Consider the following 20,062-nt stretch of genomic DNA (forward strand, 5'->3'; position numbering starts at 1 on the left):
CTGCAGTAAAGTCAATGTACCCAATGTGAAACCTGTCTGTGAACGGGCAGCATGTTTTTTTCCGGCTTGCCACAATCACGTGTAATGTTACAGCCAATCACAGGTTTGCTTGATCATAATCACGTGGTAAGTACCGGAACATGGTATCGAAAGACGAGGCTTATTTCGATACTCATTAGTACCGAAACATTTCGGTCGGTGCCATTAAAGAACCGAAGTTCGGTACTCAGCCCTAGTCTTGTTTGTGCCATTCTGGGTCAATTTTAAATCATTTTGGACATATTAGTTCCTGCAGCACCATCTGTACTGTCAGTCCTGGAGCTGGGTTCGGGTTTAGGGTGCATGAAGCTGAGCAGAAAGGTTGGCTCTGGGGCAAGGACAAACTGATTAACGTTTCATTTCCACTGGCAAGAGATGTGGCGATAAAGGGCAGAACACCTGAACGGGTTCTTATTACAATGTTAGTGTGTGTTTGCCAAAAAACTGACAGAATAACCTCTGATGGCTGTGTCCTTATTACATATGTTGCTTTAAGCAGTTTGTTTGTATATGAGGGTCATTCTAGCTGGTTTTAAGTGGTGAATATTGATTAAGCTGAACAGGTTTAAAGTCTGAGCTCATAGTTGACATTAGTTTTTGAGTAAAATAAACTTAAAGAAGGTGGGTTTTGCATCGTTTTCTTTGCAACAATCTGAGTATCGATGTTTGAAGAGCCACAACTTCTGAAATAATATAGTTAGAGTTCTGAAATCTGGTAGATTTATTGATACTTCCACATAGTCTTCAATGTTAGAATCCTGTTTTGATAGAATAATACAAACCAGTTACAGGACAGTGCAAATCTGGTCAAAAAATGTCAATTTTTCTGTCTAATCCGCCATTCTGTTGATCATAAAACCTTTATTTTTTACCCTTTAAAGGCAGATTGGTACCAATAGAAGCTTAAAAAATGAAGTGTATGGTGTTATTTAGATTATTTGACCAAAAAATTACTAAAATTAAGTGTATTTTTTTCATTTATGGCCGATATTAGCACAATCATTGAGCAGGTGTGTAAGGTAGACATGGACACTGTAAGACTTTTATAATATAGCTATTGGGACAAAAGAAAAATCATGTTTTCCCAACTCACAGTGCTTCAAATTATTTCATTAAAAGGGGTACCATTAGTAAAAGTTTATTATCTACATGTCAGACAGAAAAATGAGTCCTTTAGGGTGAAAATGAAGGTTTTATAGATGGTAGAATCTCAGAGTGGACAGGAAAATGGAAACTTTTTGGCCAAATTTGCCCCATCAGACAACTGGTTTGTATTATTCTATCAAACTTTGGTTGTTCCAGTGGAGACTATATGTATATATCAATTAGTGTGCACAATTTCAGGACTCTAGCTACATTATTTCTCAAGTTATGGCTTATCAAACACTGATCCACAGATTGGTGCAAAGAAACAAAACAAAAGTCGATCTGACTCACTTTCTGTTGAAATTTATACCTGAAAAGCTTCATCTGTGAGCAAAAACTTCACATGTTTTACGAAATTTACTAAATAACACGCACAGAATAAAAATCTAGCAAATCTGAAATAGTCAGGCATTAACTTTATTAAAGAAATTTGTTGAATTTAGGTGGAATCACACATAAAATGTATGATCTGTACATATGAGAACTCAAAAATCCCAAATAAAACGTGGTATTGTTGCGTTCTCTGCGGAAAACCATGGAAAAAGCGTCCATGAAAACTGCCAAGACTGCAACTTTTTACATGTATTTGGTACATTTTTCACATTTTAACTAAATAGGATGCAGTTTACACACTGGAAATTAAGAACAAAAGACAAATTATATTCACTGACCACACAAAAACTAAACTAAAAACCAACTAAAACTTCAAAATAATGACAGAATCTTTCACTTTTTTATTTCCAAAGTACACAAAGTTCAAATAAAATGTTCAAAAAGCACAAGAGCAGATGGACAAGAGAGCTAATTAGTGCTCCTTTAATGCTAAGCTTTGTTAATTGACCGGCAGCATCTGTGAAATCAAACGCCGCGGCTCCCGATTAGCAAACGTCGCCTCACAAAATGTCTCTGATCCTGTTTTGTCTGCCGCCTCATACTCTGATTCTGACAGTAATGTGATCCAGAGAAACTTTATGGAAGAAGCTGATTTATGAAGTACAACAACAAAAACAGCTGAGACAAACGTTAGAAGAAAAATGAAACATTTTACTAATTTTGTGTCTCGTTTTTCTTCTGCGTCTCACCTGCAATGTTTTTTTTTTGTTGGGTTTTTCTTGTTTTGTGTGTTGTTTGTGTCATTTTGTGGTCCTTTTGGGCAACTTTTAGACATATTTTACTGATTTTGTGTCTTCTTTTTGTCATTTTATGTCTCATTTGCAATGCTTTGTGTTGGGTTTTTGTTGTTTTGTGTCTTGTTTGTGTCATTTTGAGGTCTTTTTGGACAACTTTTAGACATATTTTACTGATTTTGTGTCTTCTTTTGTCATTTTATGTCTCATTTGTCATACTTTGTGTTGGGTTTTTGTTGTTTTGTGTCTTGTTTGTGTCATTTTGTTCAAACTTTGAGAGCATTTTCTTGATTTTATGTCTTCTCTTTGTCGTTTTGTGTCATGTTTTTGTTCTGCGTCTCATTTGTGATGCCTTCTGTTGTTCCTTTTGTTGTTTTGCATCTTGCTTGTGTTATTTTGGGTCATTTTTGACACATTTTCCTAATTTAGTGTCTTTTTTTGTATTTTTGAGTCTCATTTGTCTCTTGTGTCTCATTTGTGATGCTCTATGGTCGTATTTTTTGTTGTTTTGTGTCTTGTTTGTGTCATTTTTGGACATATTTTGGCAACATTTTACTAATTTTGTGTCTTCTTTTTGTCATTTTGTCCTTCATTTGTTATACTTTGTGTTGGGTTTTTGTTGTCTTGTGTCTTGTTTGTGTCATTTTGGAGACATTTTGGAAACATTTTACTAATTTTGTGTCTTCTTTTTGTCATTTTGTGTCTCATTTACAATGCTTTGTGTTGGATTTTTGTTGTTTTGTGTCTTGTTTGTGTCATTTTGGACACATTTTGGAAACATTTTACTAATTTAGTGTCTTCTTTTTGTCATTTTGTCCTTCATTTGTAATGCTTTGTGTTGGGTTTTTGTTGTTTTGTGTGTTGTTTGTGTCATCTTGTGGTCTTTTTGGACAATTTGTCATGTTGGACAAATTTTATTACTATGTCCTTTTCTGTTGTTTTGTGTCTCCTTTTTGCTTTTGCATCTCATTTGTGATGCTTTTTGTTGTTTTTTGTGGTTTTGTGTCTTGTTCGTGTCATTTTGTGGTCTTTTGGGAAAGATTTTAAGACATTTTAGACTAACTTTGAGTCACTTTGGACACTTTTTACTATTTTTGTGTCTTCTTTTTGTCATTTTGCGTCTTGTTTTTCTTCTGTGTTTCGTTTGTAATGCTTTGTGTCGGGTTTTTGTTGTTTTATGTCTTGTCTGTGTCATTTTTCTGGAAATTTTGGGCAAATTATGAGTCATTTTTAACACGTAGTACTAATTTTGTGCCTTTTGTTGTGGCTTCATGTCTCGTTTTTCTTTTGCGTCTCATTTACATCGCTTTTTGTCGTTTTGCATCTTGTGACGTTAATAAAAAATAAAGCTAATGGGACATTATGGAGCGATGTGGATGAGATTATTTTCTGCTGGATGGTTCTCATGTTTCCAGAACTCCATCTGCATATCGTTGTATAATGTTGTCCATGTTAACCCAGACGTGAATGGATCTGAAAGGCCTTCTGCTCTTCAGTGGACAGACCATGTGGATGTTTATGTGTGTAAAGGGATGAATCCTGCTATTTCTACTAACCTTGTAATAAATGTGCACAAACAGTGTGGCAGCTGCAGTTTTAAAAGGAGGATGCACGGCAATAAAGAGTGAAATATCACTCATGAAAGGCAAAATGAACACTACCGAGGACACCGCAGCGATAATAATAACCTAAAGCCATCTTAAAACCCCAAAACTGGCAAATATTTGAACAATTTCATGCCCAATTGAAACATTGTGGTGCTTGCTGCCTGGAAGAAACTCCTAGGGAGCGGGAACTTTTGGTACAGCGCTGGTGGAAGTGTTTGCTCCACCGTTATCTCGCTGATACTGTTTTTAAACTCCCAGAAAGCGGCCCTAAAGAATCGCAGTCTTGCCTGCTATATGATGGAAACTATGTCCTGCGCTGTCCGCTCGGTGTTTGCACCACGAAGACTCTTATCGCCGCAGAGTTCATTGAAGACCGGCCAGGAATCCAAACACTCCCCTGTAGGCCGACACGTAGACACGCGTGCACGCCACACGTCAACACAGATAAAAGGCCGAGGAGAGACCTGATCGGAGCTGCTGGATTCATCGTTCATCAAACACTGTCAGTGAAACACAAGACCTTCTGCATCGGGTAGAGCGAGAAACACGACTGATTGGACGACGTTCATGCACCTTCACCCAACATCTGAGGAGACACTGCAGCACTAGATGGGTCTGACATCTAAAAGGTTGATGACTTCCTTGATCTTGGAGGCTACACCAACACAGCACATGATAGAGAAACAAAAACTGGTAAAGCTTGGGGCGCATTAAGCTCTCTGTCAAAAGTATGGGCATCTCTGACTAAAACAACAACCGAAATGAGAGCATTCAGTAGAATCCATTTTACTCGATGCACTGCAAAAACTCAAAATCTTACCAAGTCTATTTGTCTTATTTTTAGTCACAATGTCTCATCCCACTTGATTTAAGATAAATTCACTTAACAAGAGACATTTCAGCAAGATGGAGGGACTTGTTTTAAGACAATGCATTTTAAATATCTTGTTAAGTCAAACAATCTTGAGATTATCTTGTTTTGAGTTGAATTTTACAAGAAAACTCAAAATAAGTTTTACCCTCATGCAGGTCAAATTAACCCGGTTAAATGTTTAAAAATGGAGGGAAAAAAAATTCATATTTTCAATTTTTTTGAGGGCAATTTTTGAAATTTTTTTTAGTGGAAAAAAGAAGTGTTAAAAACGAAGCTTTCTTTAAGAACATTCAACCAAAATCCAGTGAAATTTGCTGGATTTTGGTTGATTTTTTCTGAATATTCTTAAGGAAAATATTAGAACTTTTACTGATACATATGGAATCACTTTAGATATTTTTAGGATTTTGTTTTTGCAAGACTTTTATTCATTTTTCGAAAATATTTACAATTTTTAGATTTTTTTAATTTTTTTATTTTTATTTCTTGTCAAATTTTGGATTTTTTTAAAGGGAAATTTTTAAGGCATTTTCTACCTGAAGATTTTGCTTTTTTTAAAATATAAATTTGGGGAACTTTTTTGCTGAAGTTTTAGATTTTTTTCAGACAAGGGAACAATACTTTTTGGTGTGTAATTGAGGACAACAGGACGGTTAAGACACCAAAGCTTGACAATCCTGGTAAAATAGAGCTTCAGATAAGTTCATTTTAAGGTCTCGATATTCTAAATATCATATCTTGATTCAAGAAATCTTACCAAGCCATTTTTCACTTTTTCTATTGGCCGTTTTTTTTTTCACTTAGTTCAAGGTAAAAGTTCCTTGAAATAAGTTTTTCTTTCTTGTTTTGAGAGGGGCATTTTTTCCCGTGTGGATCTGACTCCTGGTCACTATTGAAGATTCTCTCAGAAAGAATTAATGGGACTTATAGCAGAATGTTATGGATGGTACAGAACATTTCCTGGAAATCACACCTCACCAACAAGTGGCTCTATGACTCACATCCATGCTGGTCAGCCATCTTTAGGCAACGTAGACCAGCCCTGGATGGACACGTGGCGAGACAACGAAGCAGCTGGACGTTGTTATGGAAACCTGATGCTGTCAAACGAATCGGCAGGCCGAGAACAACGTTAAGGAAGGTTCTAGGACAAGACGCTGGTCTGGAAGGCAAAGGACTGATTCAGTCGGATTCAACGACTGACTGACTGACTGCCGTAAATACGATGTAAATTCGTCTATTAAGAAGAGCGCCACCGAAAAGCAAAAGTGCTCACAGGTTAGGACGCGGTGCAATTTGTTAAATGTTATGTTTGAAATACGACAGAAGCAGTTAAAAAGCGAGATCAAAAGAAAACACAAGCGAACATCAAACTTTCCGAAGCGAACGCTCTGGTATGCTAATGGTTGTAATTTGTCAGCGAGGCTCTGCTTAAATTATTTCAGTGCATTTGAAATGCCAGTAAACACACGCTCTCAGTATGCTGAGCGTACACTTCTGCTTCACTTCTTATTCATCAGAGACTCTCCGACTCGTCAGTCCCTCTCTGCACTCTGACTGCACCATCATATTTCACTTCCCTTACCTCGGGGCCTATAGATAATGCTGCGTTTCTGTCTGCCACCGCGGGCCTGGTGGAACAGCAGACTAAATAACACGCCGGCTCGGCTACATAGGCACCACTGAACACTAAACAAAGGCTCACAGCGCTGCTCCTATCTATTATTGATGGACAGATTCACTCAGTCGGCTGTGTGGAGACAAAGCAGGCGACGGGATAAGAGTTAGCGGTGACGCTGGCCGCCGTGTCACCACCTGTTAGCGTCAAATATCAGGAAAAAACAAAGATAAATCGATGGAGAGCAACAGGAAAGACAACGGTAGCCTTCGTTGGGGTAAAAAGTTCAGAGACACGGGCCCCGGCATGGGGCCCCTGGGCCAGGGGTGGTCCTCCGGGGGGTCCGGTCCGGCCCTCGGGGTGTGGAGATTGTGGGGGGGACGTTGGCTGCGGATTGTGGATTAGTGGAGCTGTGGGTTTGGAATCGTTTCTGGACCATGGCGGGTTGCTTGGGTCGTGAGGTGCTGGATTCTTCATTGTTCTTAAGTCGCTTTGTGTCTCATTTTTGTATTACTTTGTCTCGTTTCGTGTTTCCTTTTTTTGCTCGCTTGTGTTTTTTCGTTTATTTTTGTCATTTTGTATTTTGCTTTTGTCAGTTGTGTAATTTTTTTCTCAATTTTTGTTTCTTCATTTTTTGTCTGTCATTTTTTGGCTCTTTTTTGATTTGCTTTGTGTCATTTGTATTATTTTTTGTCATTTTGTTTCAATTAAAAAAAATAAAATAAAGTTCAGAGACAGAAGCCACGAGTGACCGAGTGTGTTTGCTAAAGTAGCTCAGAGTAAAGGTCAAAGAAACATGTTTGAGGTGGAGAAATGACGTCGTTTAAGAGAAAGTGCTGAATACTTTCACTAAAAGACAACAATAGCCATCATGATCTCTCAGTCCTTTTGTTAAATTATGCGTCTGACAGAATATCTAGTTCAGTTTAATAAGATTTGAGCTTTCTGAGTCCTGAAATGTTGAATCCTCACTAATGTGTGCATCTGGTCTTCAATGGGACAACCCTGCTTTGACTGAATGACACAAACCAGTGATATGATGGTGCAAGTCTGGTCAAAAAATGCCAATATTTCCTTTTAATTTACTAATAAACTGTCTTTAAAAAAAGTTTTTACAGCTGTAATTTTTGAACAATTTTCTGCTGTTTATTAATAATAATAATAATAATAATAATAATAATACATTTTAGAGATTTTTTTGAGTTTTGCTAAATTAAAAACATCTGAAATCACAGGAAAAAAGCATAATAGTAATAATAATTCTTGAAATAATGTACTAAGGATTAAAAAAAAATAAAGAAGTGCTTTATTGCCGAATTTTTCTGTTTTTGTTTTGTTTAGTTTAATAACAGAGGAAGCAGCAAAACAAAATTCACTGATTAACAATCTTTAAAAAAAAAGAGGTTAAACAGTGCACCATAAAAGAAAGAAAGAAAGAAAGAAAGAAAGAAAGAAAGAAAGAAAGAAAGAAAGAAAGAAAGAAAGAAAGAAAGTCCATTTGAGCTTTCTCTTCACTCTGCTGGCTGTCTCATCTTTAACCAGCACAACGGATGCATCCGGACCAAAATCTGGCACCTTCTGTTACATTTTAGCACATTAAACCCAATTAGAAAGCAGCAAAAACAATAAATAAAACATGTACAAGCGCTCTTTCCTTCTGAAGAGTTCATCGGATCATTTCATAAAACTAAATGTATGGTAATTTCCAGAAAAATGCACTATTCTGCTACCTTTTTACCATAATAATGAAGAGACCTGAGTGGCTGGAAGTGCAGTGGAACACCAAACTGACACACTTATGCAAACACACACACACACACACACACACACACACACACACACACACACACACACACACACACACACACACACACACACACACCAGGGTATTTCTGATAAGGCTGCAGGTCGCGCTGACGTCTGGGTTCTGGGTCAGTGATAAGGCCACGCTTGTTGCTCCCACTCAAACATTTGCAAAACAAGGCAGCAAAGTGACCCCAAAAACCTGCAGCAGACTCCCACTGCAAACACCTGCTCACGGCAAAAACACAAGGGGATTTTCTGAAGCTAAAGGTACGCTGGTGAGCTTCCTGTGAGATCACAATACAGCTCTGTCCTCCAAATACTGGATCCGTCTCTCATTCATGTCAACGTAAAGACGCCTCAGTCTCTGCAGTGAGCCAATAGAAAGTCAGACGTGTCTACAGAACGGCACAAAACATTCAGTCATATGGAACTGAATGATACAGTGTTTTACTTTATGATCAAAACGACAAAAAACAACAAAAACAAGACAAAATATTACAAAAATGAGACACAAAGCGACAAAAATATGACACAGAATGACAAAAGCGAGAAACAAAATGACAAAAAACGAGACAAACCACACAAAATAAAACAAAAAAGAGATTAAAAAGTAACCCAGTGGCAAAACGACACAAGACAAAAAGCACAAAAAATGACAAAAACGGCACACAAAACAACAAATAAAGTAAAACACAAGATGTCAAAAATAAGATAAAACACAAAAAGGACACACAATATGACAAAAACGAGAAACAAAATGGCAAAAGTCAGACAAAACAACGACAAAATACAACAAAACAAGACAAAACGTTACAAAAATGACACACAAAAAGACAAAAACGGCACACAAAACAACAAATAAAGTAAAACACAAGATGTCAAAAATAAGACAAAAAACACAATTGAGACAAAAAGGAAACAAAACGACAATAACGAGAAACAAAATGACAAAAGTCAGACAAAACAAAGACAAAATACAACAAAACAGGACAAAACTTTGCAAAAATGAGACACAAAATGACAAAAACAAGACACAAAACGACAAAAGTAAGAAACAAAATGATAAAAAATGAGACAAACAACACGGCAGATAACAAAAAGAAGATAATGCAATTTGACAAAAAAGTTATAAAGTGGTTTAAAAATAGACAACAAAAATAACACTAAAAATGACACAAAACGACAAAAATGACACGCAAAACAACAAATAAAGCAAAATACAAGATGACAAAAATGAGACAAAAAAACACAAGCGAGAAAAAGGAAACACAAAATGAGAAACAAAATGACAATGACATGAGACAAATGACAAAAGTCAGACAAAAACAAGACAAAATATTACAAATATGAGACACAAAATGACAAAAGAACAATGAACAATCTAGTATTTGACTTTATGATGAAAACAACTTGTCATGGTCTTGAAATTATTTGAAATTCACAGCTTTACTACTTTACAATCTGCAGTTAACGTCTTCTCTGGAATTTTTACTCTACGAGGGCCGGATTGGACCCTCTCAGGGTTCTCACCAGCGCATTTAAGCGTAACAGGCCGTTATGCTGTCGTAACGGGCCGTTACGCTGTCAGTTGAAAAGATTACGCTGCGATTAGGGCCGCTACGCTGTTATTTTGACAGATAACGCCATGTGCGTTTGTTTTTATCGACTGGGTGCCTATCTAGGTTCATTTATGTCTCCCCACCTCGGCCGTACTTTCCTGTCGATTGACCCGTTCCCGTCTAAAATTAAGAGTCGCTTCCAATCTCGGGGTTACAATTAGCATGTCTCGGTTGTTTCCGTGATGCCATGTACGGTGAATAGTGACCTAAATCACGAGCATTTGGAGCATCCGTGTGACGATCATTGGCTGACATCTGGGCCGGCCGCTCGCGAGATTTAATGAAGGCTATTGTCCGTGCAGGAGGACCTGCCGTTACGCTGTAAAAAAAAATCCTGGTGAGAGCCCTGCCTCTGGAGGACCGGTTTGGCTTGTGGGCCATATGTTTGACACCCCTGATTCACTGTTTATGATCTGATATATCTGCTCAGGTTTTATCACCAACACCGGAGCCGCTGACATCATATTCAGATGCAGGCGGCAATTTGAGGCCAATTCAGCAGAAATTTCAGATTGAAAGCATGACTGTCAGTAGAAGCAAAAGTAGTGACGCCGAGCCAGACTATTCTGCAGCACAGAAACTCATTGTTTTATTGAGAGAAGGCGACACTCTGAGCTGTCTTTCTGTCTTTAAACCAGTCACAGTCACACTGGTTGGTGGTAAGCAACAGTTTCCTCTCAAAACAGTGCCTTTGGGAGTTGTTTTGGTGGAAACTTTGCATGCAGGGAGGTGAGATCAGTGATTAAAATGGACAATCCACTGATTAAAAAAAACTAGCAAACCCACTGCAAAAGTTAAGCTTTTCAGTGTGCTACCTGAAGGTTAATGTTTCCAGTAGTAAAGAGGGATTTAAAAAAGGGAACAGACACCTTTCATTTCTCTGGTTATTCCCTTCTTTGCACATTTTATTCTATGCATCATTTCTTACTGTGTTGGTTATTAAGTGTGCCAAGGCATAAGCATAACAGCACACTTATCACTATTCTTCTGTTTTTTTCTTTTTACAGATTTTTCCTGACATGATTTTTGGTGCCCAGCTCGTCCTGCAGCTTCAAGAAAAACCCAAATAAACTACAAATCAGAACGTGCGGCTCGATCAGAATTGGTGTGCTAAGACTTTTGGTAGCGATTCATCAGGCGTTGTTTATTAAATTCATAAAAAGTGCATTAAAAAAAACTTTTTTAGAATAAAAAGCACCTAAAGTCCTTCTTTGGTCATTGATTAAACTCTAAAAACTCAGATTTTGTGCATCAAAGTTATATTTTTAGACATTTTTTAAGGAATATAATCACCTCTTGCAGTAGAATGACTTCTATGTACCTCTGTAACATTAGTTTCATGATGTATTATGATGTATAAAAAGTTGCACTAATGCGCTTAAGGAGTCGCTGCAATGATTGTAGTTAAACAGTGTTGAGAGCTCAGTAAATAGTCTCATAATATTCAGTTGTGTCTCTGCAAACTCACATTCCTCTGCAACTAAACTGCATTTTCAATTCTGTTTACAGGGATTACATTTGTTTGTGACATTTCACAAGCAAACAGCCGTAAAGCCCTTCTCCGGTCATTGATTAAACCTAAAATTTAGAGCCAATGTTCAGCTATTTCTCTACAAACTCACATTCCGATGCAATTAAACTTATTTTACTGCTTCATTTCTGCCCACATAATTGAAAAAAATGAAGGAGAAGCTTGAATTTTATTGTATCTAAACCCAAACCACGACATTTTCATGAACCGAATCAAACAGTGGGTAAAAAAACGAGCCTTAAAGACCTTCTTTGGTCACTGATTTACCCGAAAAACTGCCTCAAAGTTACATTTCTACACACTTTCACAAACAAGAATTTCTTGTCTTGAAATGACGTAGATGTAGCAAAAGTCAGACGTTTACATCCACTAAGATTACCATGCCTTCAAACTATTTAGTGATGTCATGGCTTTGAAAGCTCTGCATTGGTTAATTGACAACATTTGAGTTAATTGCAGACAAAAAATTTGCTCTCTCATTATTCTGGCATTTAGCAAATAGAAATTATTTTGGTAATCCTAACTGACCCAAAACTGGAAAATTTTAGCCTAATTTAATCTCAGACAGTGAGGGAAAAAATAGTTGTTTCTTTTTATAGAGCGGATGTAAACTTCTGATTTCAACTGTATGTATATAGACCTCTGAGTGGAATTCATTAGTGCTTTTATTATTATTATTACATTTGCGTAAAATAGAGCTAAATTTTAGCTCTACTGAGAAAAAACTAAACCATTAGTTGAAGTTAGTAAGGCTTATCCTGAACATGTGGAACATTTTATGAGATTTTAGCAAAAAAGTTTACAAAAATAAATCAGATTGTCCAAAGCAAAAAAAATGAAAAACAAAACAAAAGCAAAACACTGGTATCCTGCCTAAAATGACTTAAGAAGTCAGAAGTTTACATCCACTAAGATTACTACGGCTTCAAACCATTTGGTGATGTCACGGCTTTGAAAGCTTTTCATTGGTTAATTGACAACATTTGAGTTAATTGGAGGCAAAAAAAAATTATAAAAATTCTCTCTCTCATTATTCTGGCATTTAGCAAATAGAAATAATTTAGGCAATCCTAATTGAGCTAAAACAGGAAAAGTTTAGTCTGATTTAATGTCAGACAGTGAGAAAAAAAAGATTACATGTCTTTTTATACAGTGTATATGCATACCACGAGTAGCTCACATGTAGCGCAACTGAAAAAAAATGGGGCCATGAAGTATCAAACTGAATCTAAAACAAGACTGCAATGAGAATCACAATTTTAGGTTGCAGTAAGACTTTCTGCCAGGATAACATCTACCCTTGTGCTGATTAAACAGAGATTTTGCAGTAATCTCAGCCTCCACCAGCTCCTCTGTTGTCGTGCGGTTATTCTTAGTTATGCTCTAATACGTCTGCCTTGCACTGTTTGCTCATGTTCCCTTTGAGTCACCGAGACTCTAACCTGCTCCGACAGGCCGAGCTCCCCTGCGTCCCCTCCGACACCGAGGGGTCAGCGGGTGGCAGCGCCGGGCCGAGCCGCCTCCTCAGCGCCAAGTTTAGCTGCCTGCTATCAGTACCAGCGAGTGGGGACAGACACCACACATGGGGCTGCGCTGGAAGATCAGATCCTGCATTCCTAAACCTCTCTGCTTGAGCACTCCGGTATGGAGGCTGTCAGCTTCCTGGACAAGGTTTATACCACAGGGATAAAAAAAAAGAAGAAGAAGAAGAAACACACACGGTGAAATGTATCCTGCAGCATTATATCAGCGCTGCACAGCCAAGTATTTATCTGCAGCAGCAACATTTTATCTGTCAGACGGACGGATTTTCTAGATACATGACAAAACGTACCAATCAGTGAAGCATGATGGGACACTTTCATGACACTGGAGCTTTAACACGCTCTCAAAGCTCATTTAAGAGACAAAATTCCACACATTTAAGTTAAATGCGTAATTAAAGTGAGAGAATTAATTTGTTTAAAAAACAGATTGTGGATAACACTGTATCTTGAAAGAGCATTGCCCATTTCAGTGACAGAACTTTTCTTCAAAAATGAACAGTTTAAGGAGGTTATCCCTTACATTGTGATTCCACTGCCAACCCACATTCATCCTCATCTGCACCACAGAAAACCAACCCAGGAATTAGTCTGATTCTAAAACCCAGTGAGCATTTACAACTAGAAAATCACTCAGAGAGCGCAGTACTCCGCCAAGGCTGCTCAGCCGTTGTATCATTTCTGACGGCTGAAATCGTTACCAAATCCGTGGATCCAGACTATAAGCCGCATCACTGCTAAAATCTAATCACTTGGTCCTTGTGTCATTTCTGACCTTCCCTGAAAATTTCATCCAAATCCGTTTGTCTGTTTTTGAGTAATATGAACAGGCAGACAAACCAACACCGACTGTCAACAACTAATAATGCTAGTAGCTGTGTAAACTTAATATTATGTGTGATATAAACTCAAATTTACACAAAGAAGAAAAATCTATGAAATAAAAATGATAAATGACATAATTTGTCTCATCCTTTTACACTGTAAAAGGATCGGCATCCAGATGAAGCAGCCAGATGGACGGACGGAAAACAGATGGAAAACACCGTTTTCTTGACCTCACATCCATATTTTTAATCCTTCAGCTCTTCAGATTGTTCAAATTCATTCATAACAGCTCAAATAATGCATGTTCAGTATCCACTTTCTTTGTTGATTTGTTTTTGAGAGTTGCCTTGCTGATGCAAAATCTATTCATTAGTTGAATTGAAACTAAACTTAAGTTGAAGTAACTTAATTAAATTGGGTTAAATGTTTCTTAACTGTTCACCTGGACCGTTAAAGATGTTAAGAGTGCGTGTTAAAGCACCTGTAGACTAAGTAAACATGATAAAAAGGACATGTCAAGGTCAGTTTTGCAGACAAATTCCACTAAAGCAATGAATTTGAGACTATTTTCAATTGTGACGTGACCAATAATAGACTCGTGTGCAGAATTTAAGCAACACATGCTAATAAAGGTTATGAAATATGCTGTATTGCTGCACATAGCTAATGCTAGTTAGCAGTGCTTGTAAGTTTATCAAACTGTGGGACAAGAATGATAATGTTTCATCTGACAAATGTGCTCAGCGAGAGAACGCTTTACATATTAATTTCTTATTTTAAAGCGGTTTAAATTGGTGTTTTTGTTTTGAAGATTTAACTATTGTGTTGGAATACGCAAGTGCAGCACAAAATTTTGAAAACTTACCAATGATTTAGTTTCTTAAAAGCTCTGAAATGAATAAAAGCATACTGAGGAAAATGTAACTGGTGCAAATTGTTTTTTAAACGGTTTGTCAACTTAAATAACTTGTGTTCATATTTATGTTACATAACCAGCCTGATTTCACCAAATGGTGTATAAATAATGCCACTTTCTCTCTTACATCACTTAGCATGATACCACTACACATTTTTTACTATTCATGTGTCATTCTCAATCTCTACTAATTCATATTGTGCAGAGACAGTGTGTCATTTCATGCTAAAATCTCATAAAATACTCCCATATGTTTGGTTTTCTTCTCCAAATTGCTAAGAAATGCAAAGACGCACACCCTTCCTCTTAAAACTGGCTGGTAAAATGTTCGATCTTCCACTTCTAGTGTCACCAGGCTGTGCAGTTGGTAAAATATTGGTTGTAAAATGACATCTCTTCAGAGCGGAAGTCTGAATGAACTAAGCAGCATGAAAATGACATGCAAAAAGCTTGAAATGTTTATATATCTCATGAGAAATTAAGCTAAAAGGGGTGTAGTATTCATACAGCCATCCCAAGACGAAACACACAGAAATTACTTTCAGATAACTTGTCAACTTAAAAATGCATGTTTATGCCAAAAATACCTTTTTGTGAAGAGGAAAAGCTCATTCTGTTAACTCAGCGTCAGTTGAACATGAATTCATTAACTAAAGCCTGAAGCAAACTGTTGCATTATTTTCTGTTGTTGAGCCCAAACTTGACTTTTTAGAGTGCTGCTCCACACTGAATGATCTCAGACTGCATCATCTCTATTTTCCTAAACTAGTCCCTCCTACTGTCAGGAAGCAAAACACACACAAACACTCCATGCAGGATGTGCTGGTTTCAAAGTTTGTTGTCAGAGACTCACTGAATGCTAATGCCTCAGTGCTGCACTCAAACTGTTCTGCAAAATTAAACGCTCAGTGGTGCTGCGGAAAACACTCTCCCTAATGAAAGATCCCTATAATATTCCTTTAGTGCTCCTGCGAGGGTTTATTTTGTCTCACTTTCCTTTGTCTGCGATGAATTATGTGCTATTTTTCATCTGCTAAGGCTACACTGAAGTATCCCTGTAATATTCCTGCGGGGACCCTCTGGTAGTGCTCTGATATCTGCGCGGCATCTTTCTAAAATTCACAGGATTAACGCTTCTTTGTAGTGAGGACTTCCAAGGCTCACGCGCAATTAAACTCCCTGTTTAATTAGGATCTTACAGTTGCAATTATGCCCTTGAATACCCCACGGATGCGGATGATTATGAAAATAAGAAACACTCACACTGTGAAGTGGTACACGAAGCATTTCCAGCCAGACGGCCTCTCCAGAAAGTTGTACACGCGTCCTTGGATGTAGGCGCGGGTGAGCACCGGACGGACCCCGGTGCTGTACACCGACATCCGCACCGACATGCGGGGGTGAGATAAGTAGGGGTGGAGGTGCACCGGGGGGGCACCGGGGGGAGAGTTACCGTCCTCTGGCATCCTGTCTCTGTCTGAAAACGCGTCCACAGGTGTCCCCGGTTCAGGCGCGCTGAAGGTGGTTTCCGACAGCTCCAAATCCGGCGGTCTCTTTCCACGTGCCACACCGGAGGACCTCCGTGAGTTGACCTGACCGGGACCGGAAGAAGTCGACATCGCAGCCCCTCTGTCCCTCTCCTGTCGCTGGGTGAACTTTTCCTCACTTACTTCTCGGTCAGTGACTCAAACGGACAAATGTTCTTCCATGTGCGCTCTCCGTCTGTTGCGCGCCTGATCGCACCAAGGCGCATAAAAGTGTAACATAAACGGAGTTATTAATGCTCTAGATCACCGGGACGGTGTTTCTTTAATTTAACTTTACGGCTCTCTGGGCTGCTCAGGGTACATGGTGAGCCTCAGCCTTGACTGAGAGTCTTGTACTCCTCTCAGAGCACTTATCAGCCTGCAGAGCTGTCGCCAGGCGGTGCGCTGTGAGCCGCCAGCTGTTCAGACATTTTACTGTTCGAAGGAACTGCTGAAAAGCAATCTGCGGCTGATGAACTCCATCCTCACCAGCACCGAGAGCTCTGTAATGAATAATTTCCGCACAGAATGCAAAGAAAATGAACTTCTTGGAAGTGGCTTGCAATTCACAGGAGAGGAAATGATGAATCATTCAGAGCCTCATATGGATGTTGTTGGAATTCTTCTCCATTAATTCCTGCATGTGCGGCTGTGTACACGAGCTGTGTCATTTGAATACTAAACAAAACACACTTCATATCTTAAGGTTACCAGTAAATAAGACTGTGACCTTAAACTCAGAATCCGAAACAACATCCACATACTGATTAATTATCCTTTTCATTATGTTCTCAATGAAAAACAGCTCAAGTTGTACTTGTAAAAGGTTTTCTTTTGCTATAACCAAGAAAATATGCCTATAAATGTTCTTGCAAGCATTGAAAAATGTTCTCAGTGGCTGAGATGTCCAGAAAATGACTCAACTTTATAGAAGCGTGAAAAAGAAAGAAATCTCATTTTAAATCTTAACTAGAGTTCAGCAGAAGACATGTGGGAGACTCTGAAGACAACTTGAAGATGGTTCTTTGGTTTGATGAGACTGACCAGTGTTGGTCTAGTCTTGGCTATCGGACCAGACTAGACCAACACTGCAGATTATCACAAAAACATCATCTCCACCGTTAAGCATAGTGGTAGCAGCATCATGATGTGAGAAAGAGAGTATAGAGAAATCTTTGAGGAAACCAGATGTAGTCTGTTCAACATCTGTATTTTTGAGTGTTTGAGACCTTCAGTAGCGGCAGTAACCTGTATTCTTGCACATGAATGTACACATACCAAAATAAAGCCAATATGAGCAACTTGTATGTCTTTAATCTTTAACTAGACTAGAGTTCAACGAAGGCATGTGAGAGACTGAAGTCAGCTGGAAGAAGCTTCTTTGCTCTGATGAAACCAAAACTGAGCTTTAAGGCAATCAAACCTGACTAGACCAACACTGTGCATCATTACAAACACACCATCCCCGCTGTGAAGCATGATGGTGGCAGCATCATAACATAGGGATGCGTCTTGGTAGCAGGAACTGGAAGGTTTACAAAGGTAGGGGGTAAAATAAATGCAGTAAAGCTTAGAGAAATCCTGTAGGATAACCTGATGTGGTCTGCTGTACATCATGAGGTCAAGCATGGTGGTTGCAGCATCATGACGTGAAGCACGGTGGTGGCAGCATCATGAGGTGAAGCATGGCGGTGGCAGCATCATGAGGTGAAGCATGGCGGTGGCAGCATCATGACGTGAAGCACGGCGGTGGCAGCATCATGAGGTGAAGCATGGTGGTGGCAGCATCATGAGGTGAAGCATGGCGGTGGCAGCATCATGACGTGAAGCACGGTGGTGGCAGCATCATGACGTGAAGCATGGTGGTGGCAGCATCATGACGTGAAGCACGGTGGTGGCAGCATCATGAGGTGAAGCACGGTGGTGGCAGCATCATGGCGTGAAGCACGGTGGTGGCAGCATCATGACGTGAAGCACGGTGGTGGCAGCATCATGAGGTGAAGCACGGTGGTGGCAGCATCATGAGGTGAAGCACGGTGGTGGCAGCATCATGACGTGAAGCACGGTGGTGGCAGCATCATGAGGTGAAGCACGGTGGTGGCAGCATCATGACGTGAAGCACGGTGGTGGCAGCATCATGACGTGAAGCACGGTGGTGGCAGCATCATGAGGTGAAGCACGGTGGTGGCAGCATCATGACGTGAAGCACGGTGGTGGCAGCATCATGAGGTGAAGCACGGTGGTGGCAGCATCATGACGTGAAGCACGGTGGTGGCAGCATCATGAGGTGAAGCATGGTGGTGGCAGCATCATGATGTGGGGATGCTTGTTGACAACAAGCCCTGGAAGGCTTGTACAGATAAAGGTTATAATGAGTCCATCAAATGTCAGCAGTCTGCTGTACTTCTGTATTTTTAAATGTTAAAGGCCTCCAGCAGGTGCAGTAACTCGTCTTCTTGCACCTGCATGCACACATACTGAAATGAAGCTGTAATTAGCAACTTGTGCGTCTTTAATTTTACATTTTCAAACAAAGGAACATTTTGATTGGCTTGAATTCATTAGTCGAGAAGGTGTACAGAACAGCCTCCCATTGTTCGAGACGACATTCACCCCGTGAGTCATTTTCCCTCATTAAACCGTCAGTTAGACGTAAGTTAGAGTCACTGTGAGAAAGTCTCTGACAGCTTTACTCAGCTCTCGATTCATATTCGGAGTTCAGACGTACAAGTGCTGGAGCTGCAAATATTACTGCGGTCGCTAAGCAGCTCCGGCTGCACCGTCTGCATATGTGTGATAACCTTCATTCCGTCTTTCACCTTTCCTATTCTTATCTGTCATCCGCTGTGGGCCGCACACAATGGGGGAAATAGAAACACCCACACACGAATGACAAAAACAGAGATTCTATTAACGCTTTTACACACCTGAGCTGAAATAATACATGTTCCAGCTGCAAGTTTCCATGAATGAGCGCCCGAGTTTGCCGACTTATGTGTGATTTATTGCATTTCGAAAGTAACGCTGGCATTTGTCTAATCCAAGGAAACTCTGGGGATGCATGGGGCTTAGTTTGACAAGGTTACCCAGTACATTTTTTTAGTCGTGACCTTGGCCAAGGTAGTCGAAGGAGGCGGAAACAAGTCCCCCTCTCCAGCAGATTTTAATAGGAGTCGAGTGGCATCCATGTGATGACAGGATCTGTTGCCAGGTAGATATTAAACAACTGATTCTCTGCTGTTAGACGCCGCCATCCGCTGCATGTCGGACTTTATTATCAGTAAATAACGGGCATTTATGCTGAAGGTCACTCAGTCTCTATGTATCTTACTGTGTGCGTGACTTGAAGTATTTGATTTAAAACTGAAATGCGGTTATCCTTTGTGATGAGGTGATGAGTCCATCAGCTGATTACTCAACTGACACAAAAGTAATGAGCCACCATCTGGCTGATCAATTAGTCAGTAAAGTCACTTTTAATTGAAAATGTCAACATTTGTTGTTGTTTTTTTCGTGACCCGGACCAAATCTAAATCTTTAATTTTTTTTTACCACAGACCAGGTAGACTGTAAGGATTTCACCTGAACTTTAAACTCATTCAGTGCAACAAGGCCTTGAAGTTGAAGTTGAGATTGTATTTATTTATTCCAAGCCTCAGGTGCAGAAACCTAAAGACTTTCTTGCGTAGTTCAGATCGTACTTTGGGGACGACAAATTGCAGAGTATCCATAGACGGGAGATTGTGATTTTCATGTTTCCTTGTAAAAAGACAAGATAAATAGGAAGGAACAGTACCCAGAATGGTTCTGTAAATAAACACCAATGACTGAGACATCAAGCACTTAAAGATGTCCAGTTGACTTTATCATAGAGTATACAA

General features: G+C 39.3%; 1 protein-coding gene across 6 annotated transcripts in view; it reads right to left on the reverse strand.

The window, feature by feature from the left end:
* Positions 1-17,474, reverse strand: part of kcnq1.1 (potassium voltage-gated channel, KQT-like subfamily, member 1.1) — a 97,561-nt gene extending 80,087 nt beyond the window's left edge. For 2 of the 6 annotated variants that reach the window (XM_051939150.1, XM_051939141.1), the window contains exon 1: positions 15,919-17,471. In XM_051939150.1, the coding sequence (XP_051795110.1) occupies positions 15,919-16,274 (356 nt within the window). In that variant the 5' untranslated portion in view covers positions 16,275-17,471. Of the gene's footprint in view, positions 1-15,918 lie in introns of all 6 variants that reach the window. The other 4 variants (XM_051939163.1, XM_051939157.1, XR_007937883.1 and 1 more) reach the window with 3 other exon arrangements.
* Between the last annotated feature and the right edge of the window lie 2,588 nt (positions 17,475-20,062).

This window comes from Acanthochromis polyacanthus, chromosome 2 (genome assembly GCF_021347895.1).
Source record: "Acanthochromis polyacanthus isolate Apoly-LR-REF ecotype Palm Island chromosome 2, KAUST_Apoly_ChrSc, whole genome shotgun sequence".
NCBI lineage: Eukaryota > Metazoa > Chordata > Actinopteri > Pomacentridae > Acanthochromis > Acanthochromis polyacanthus.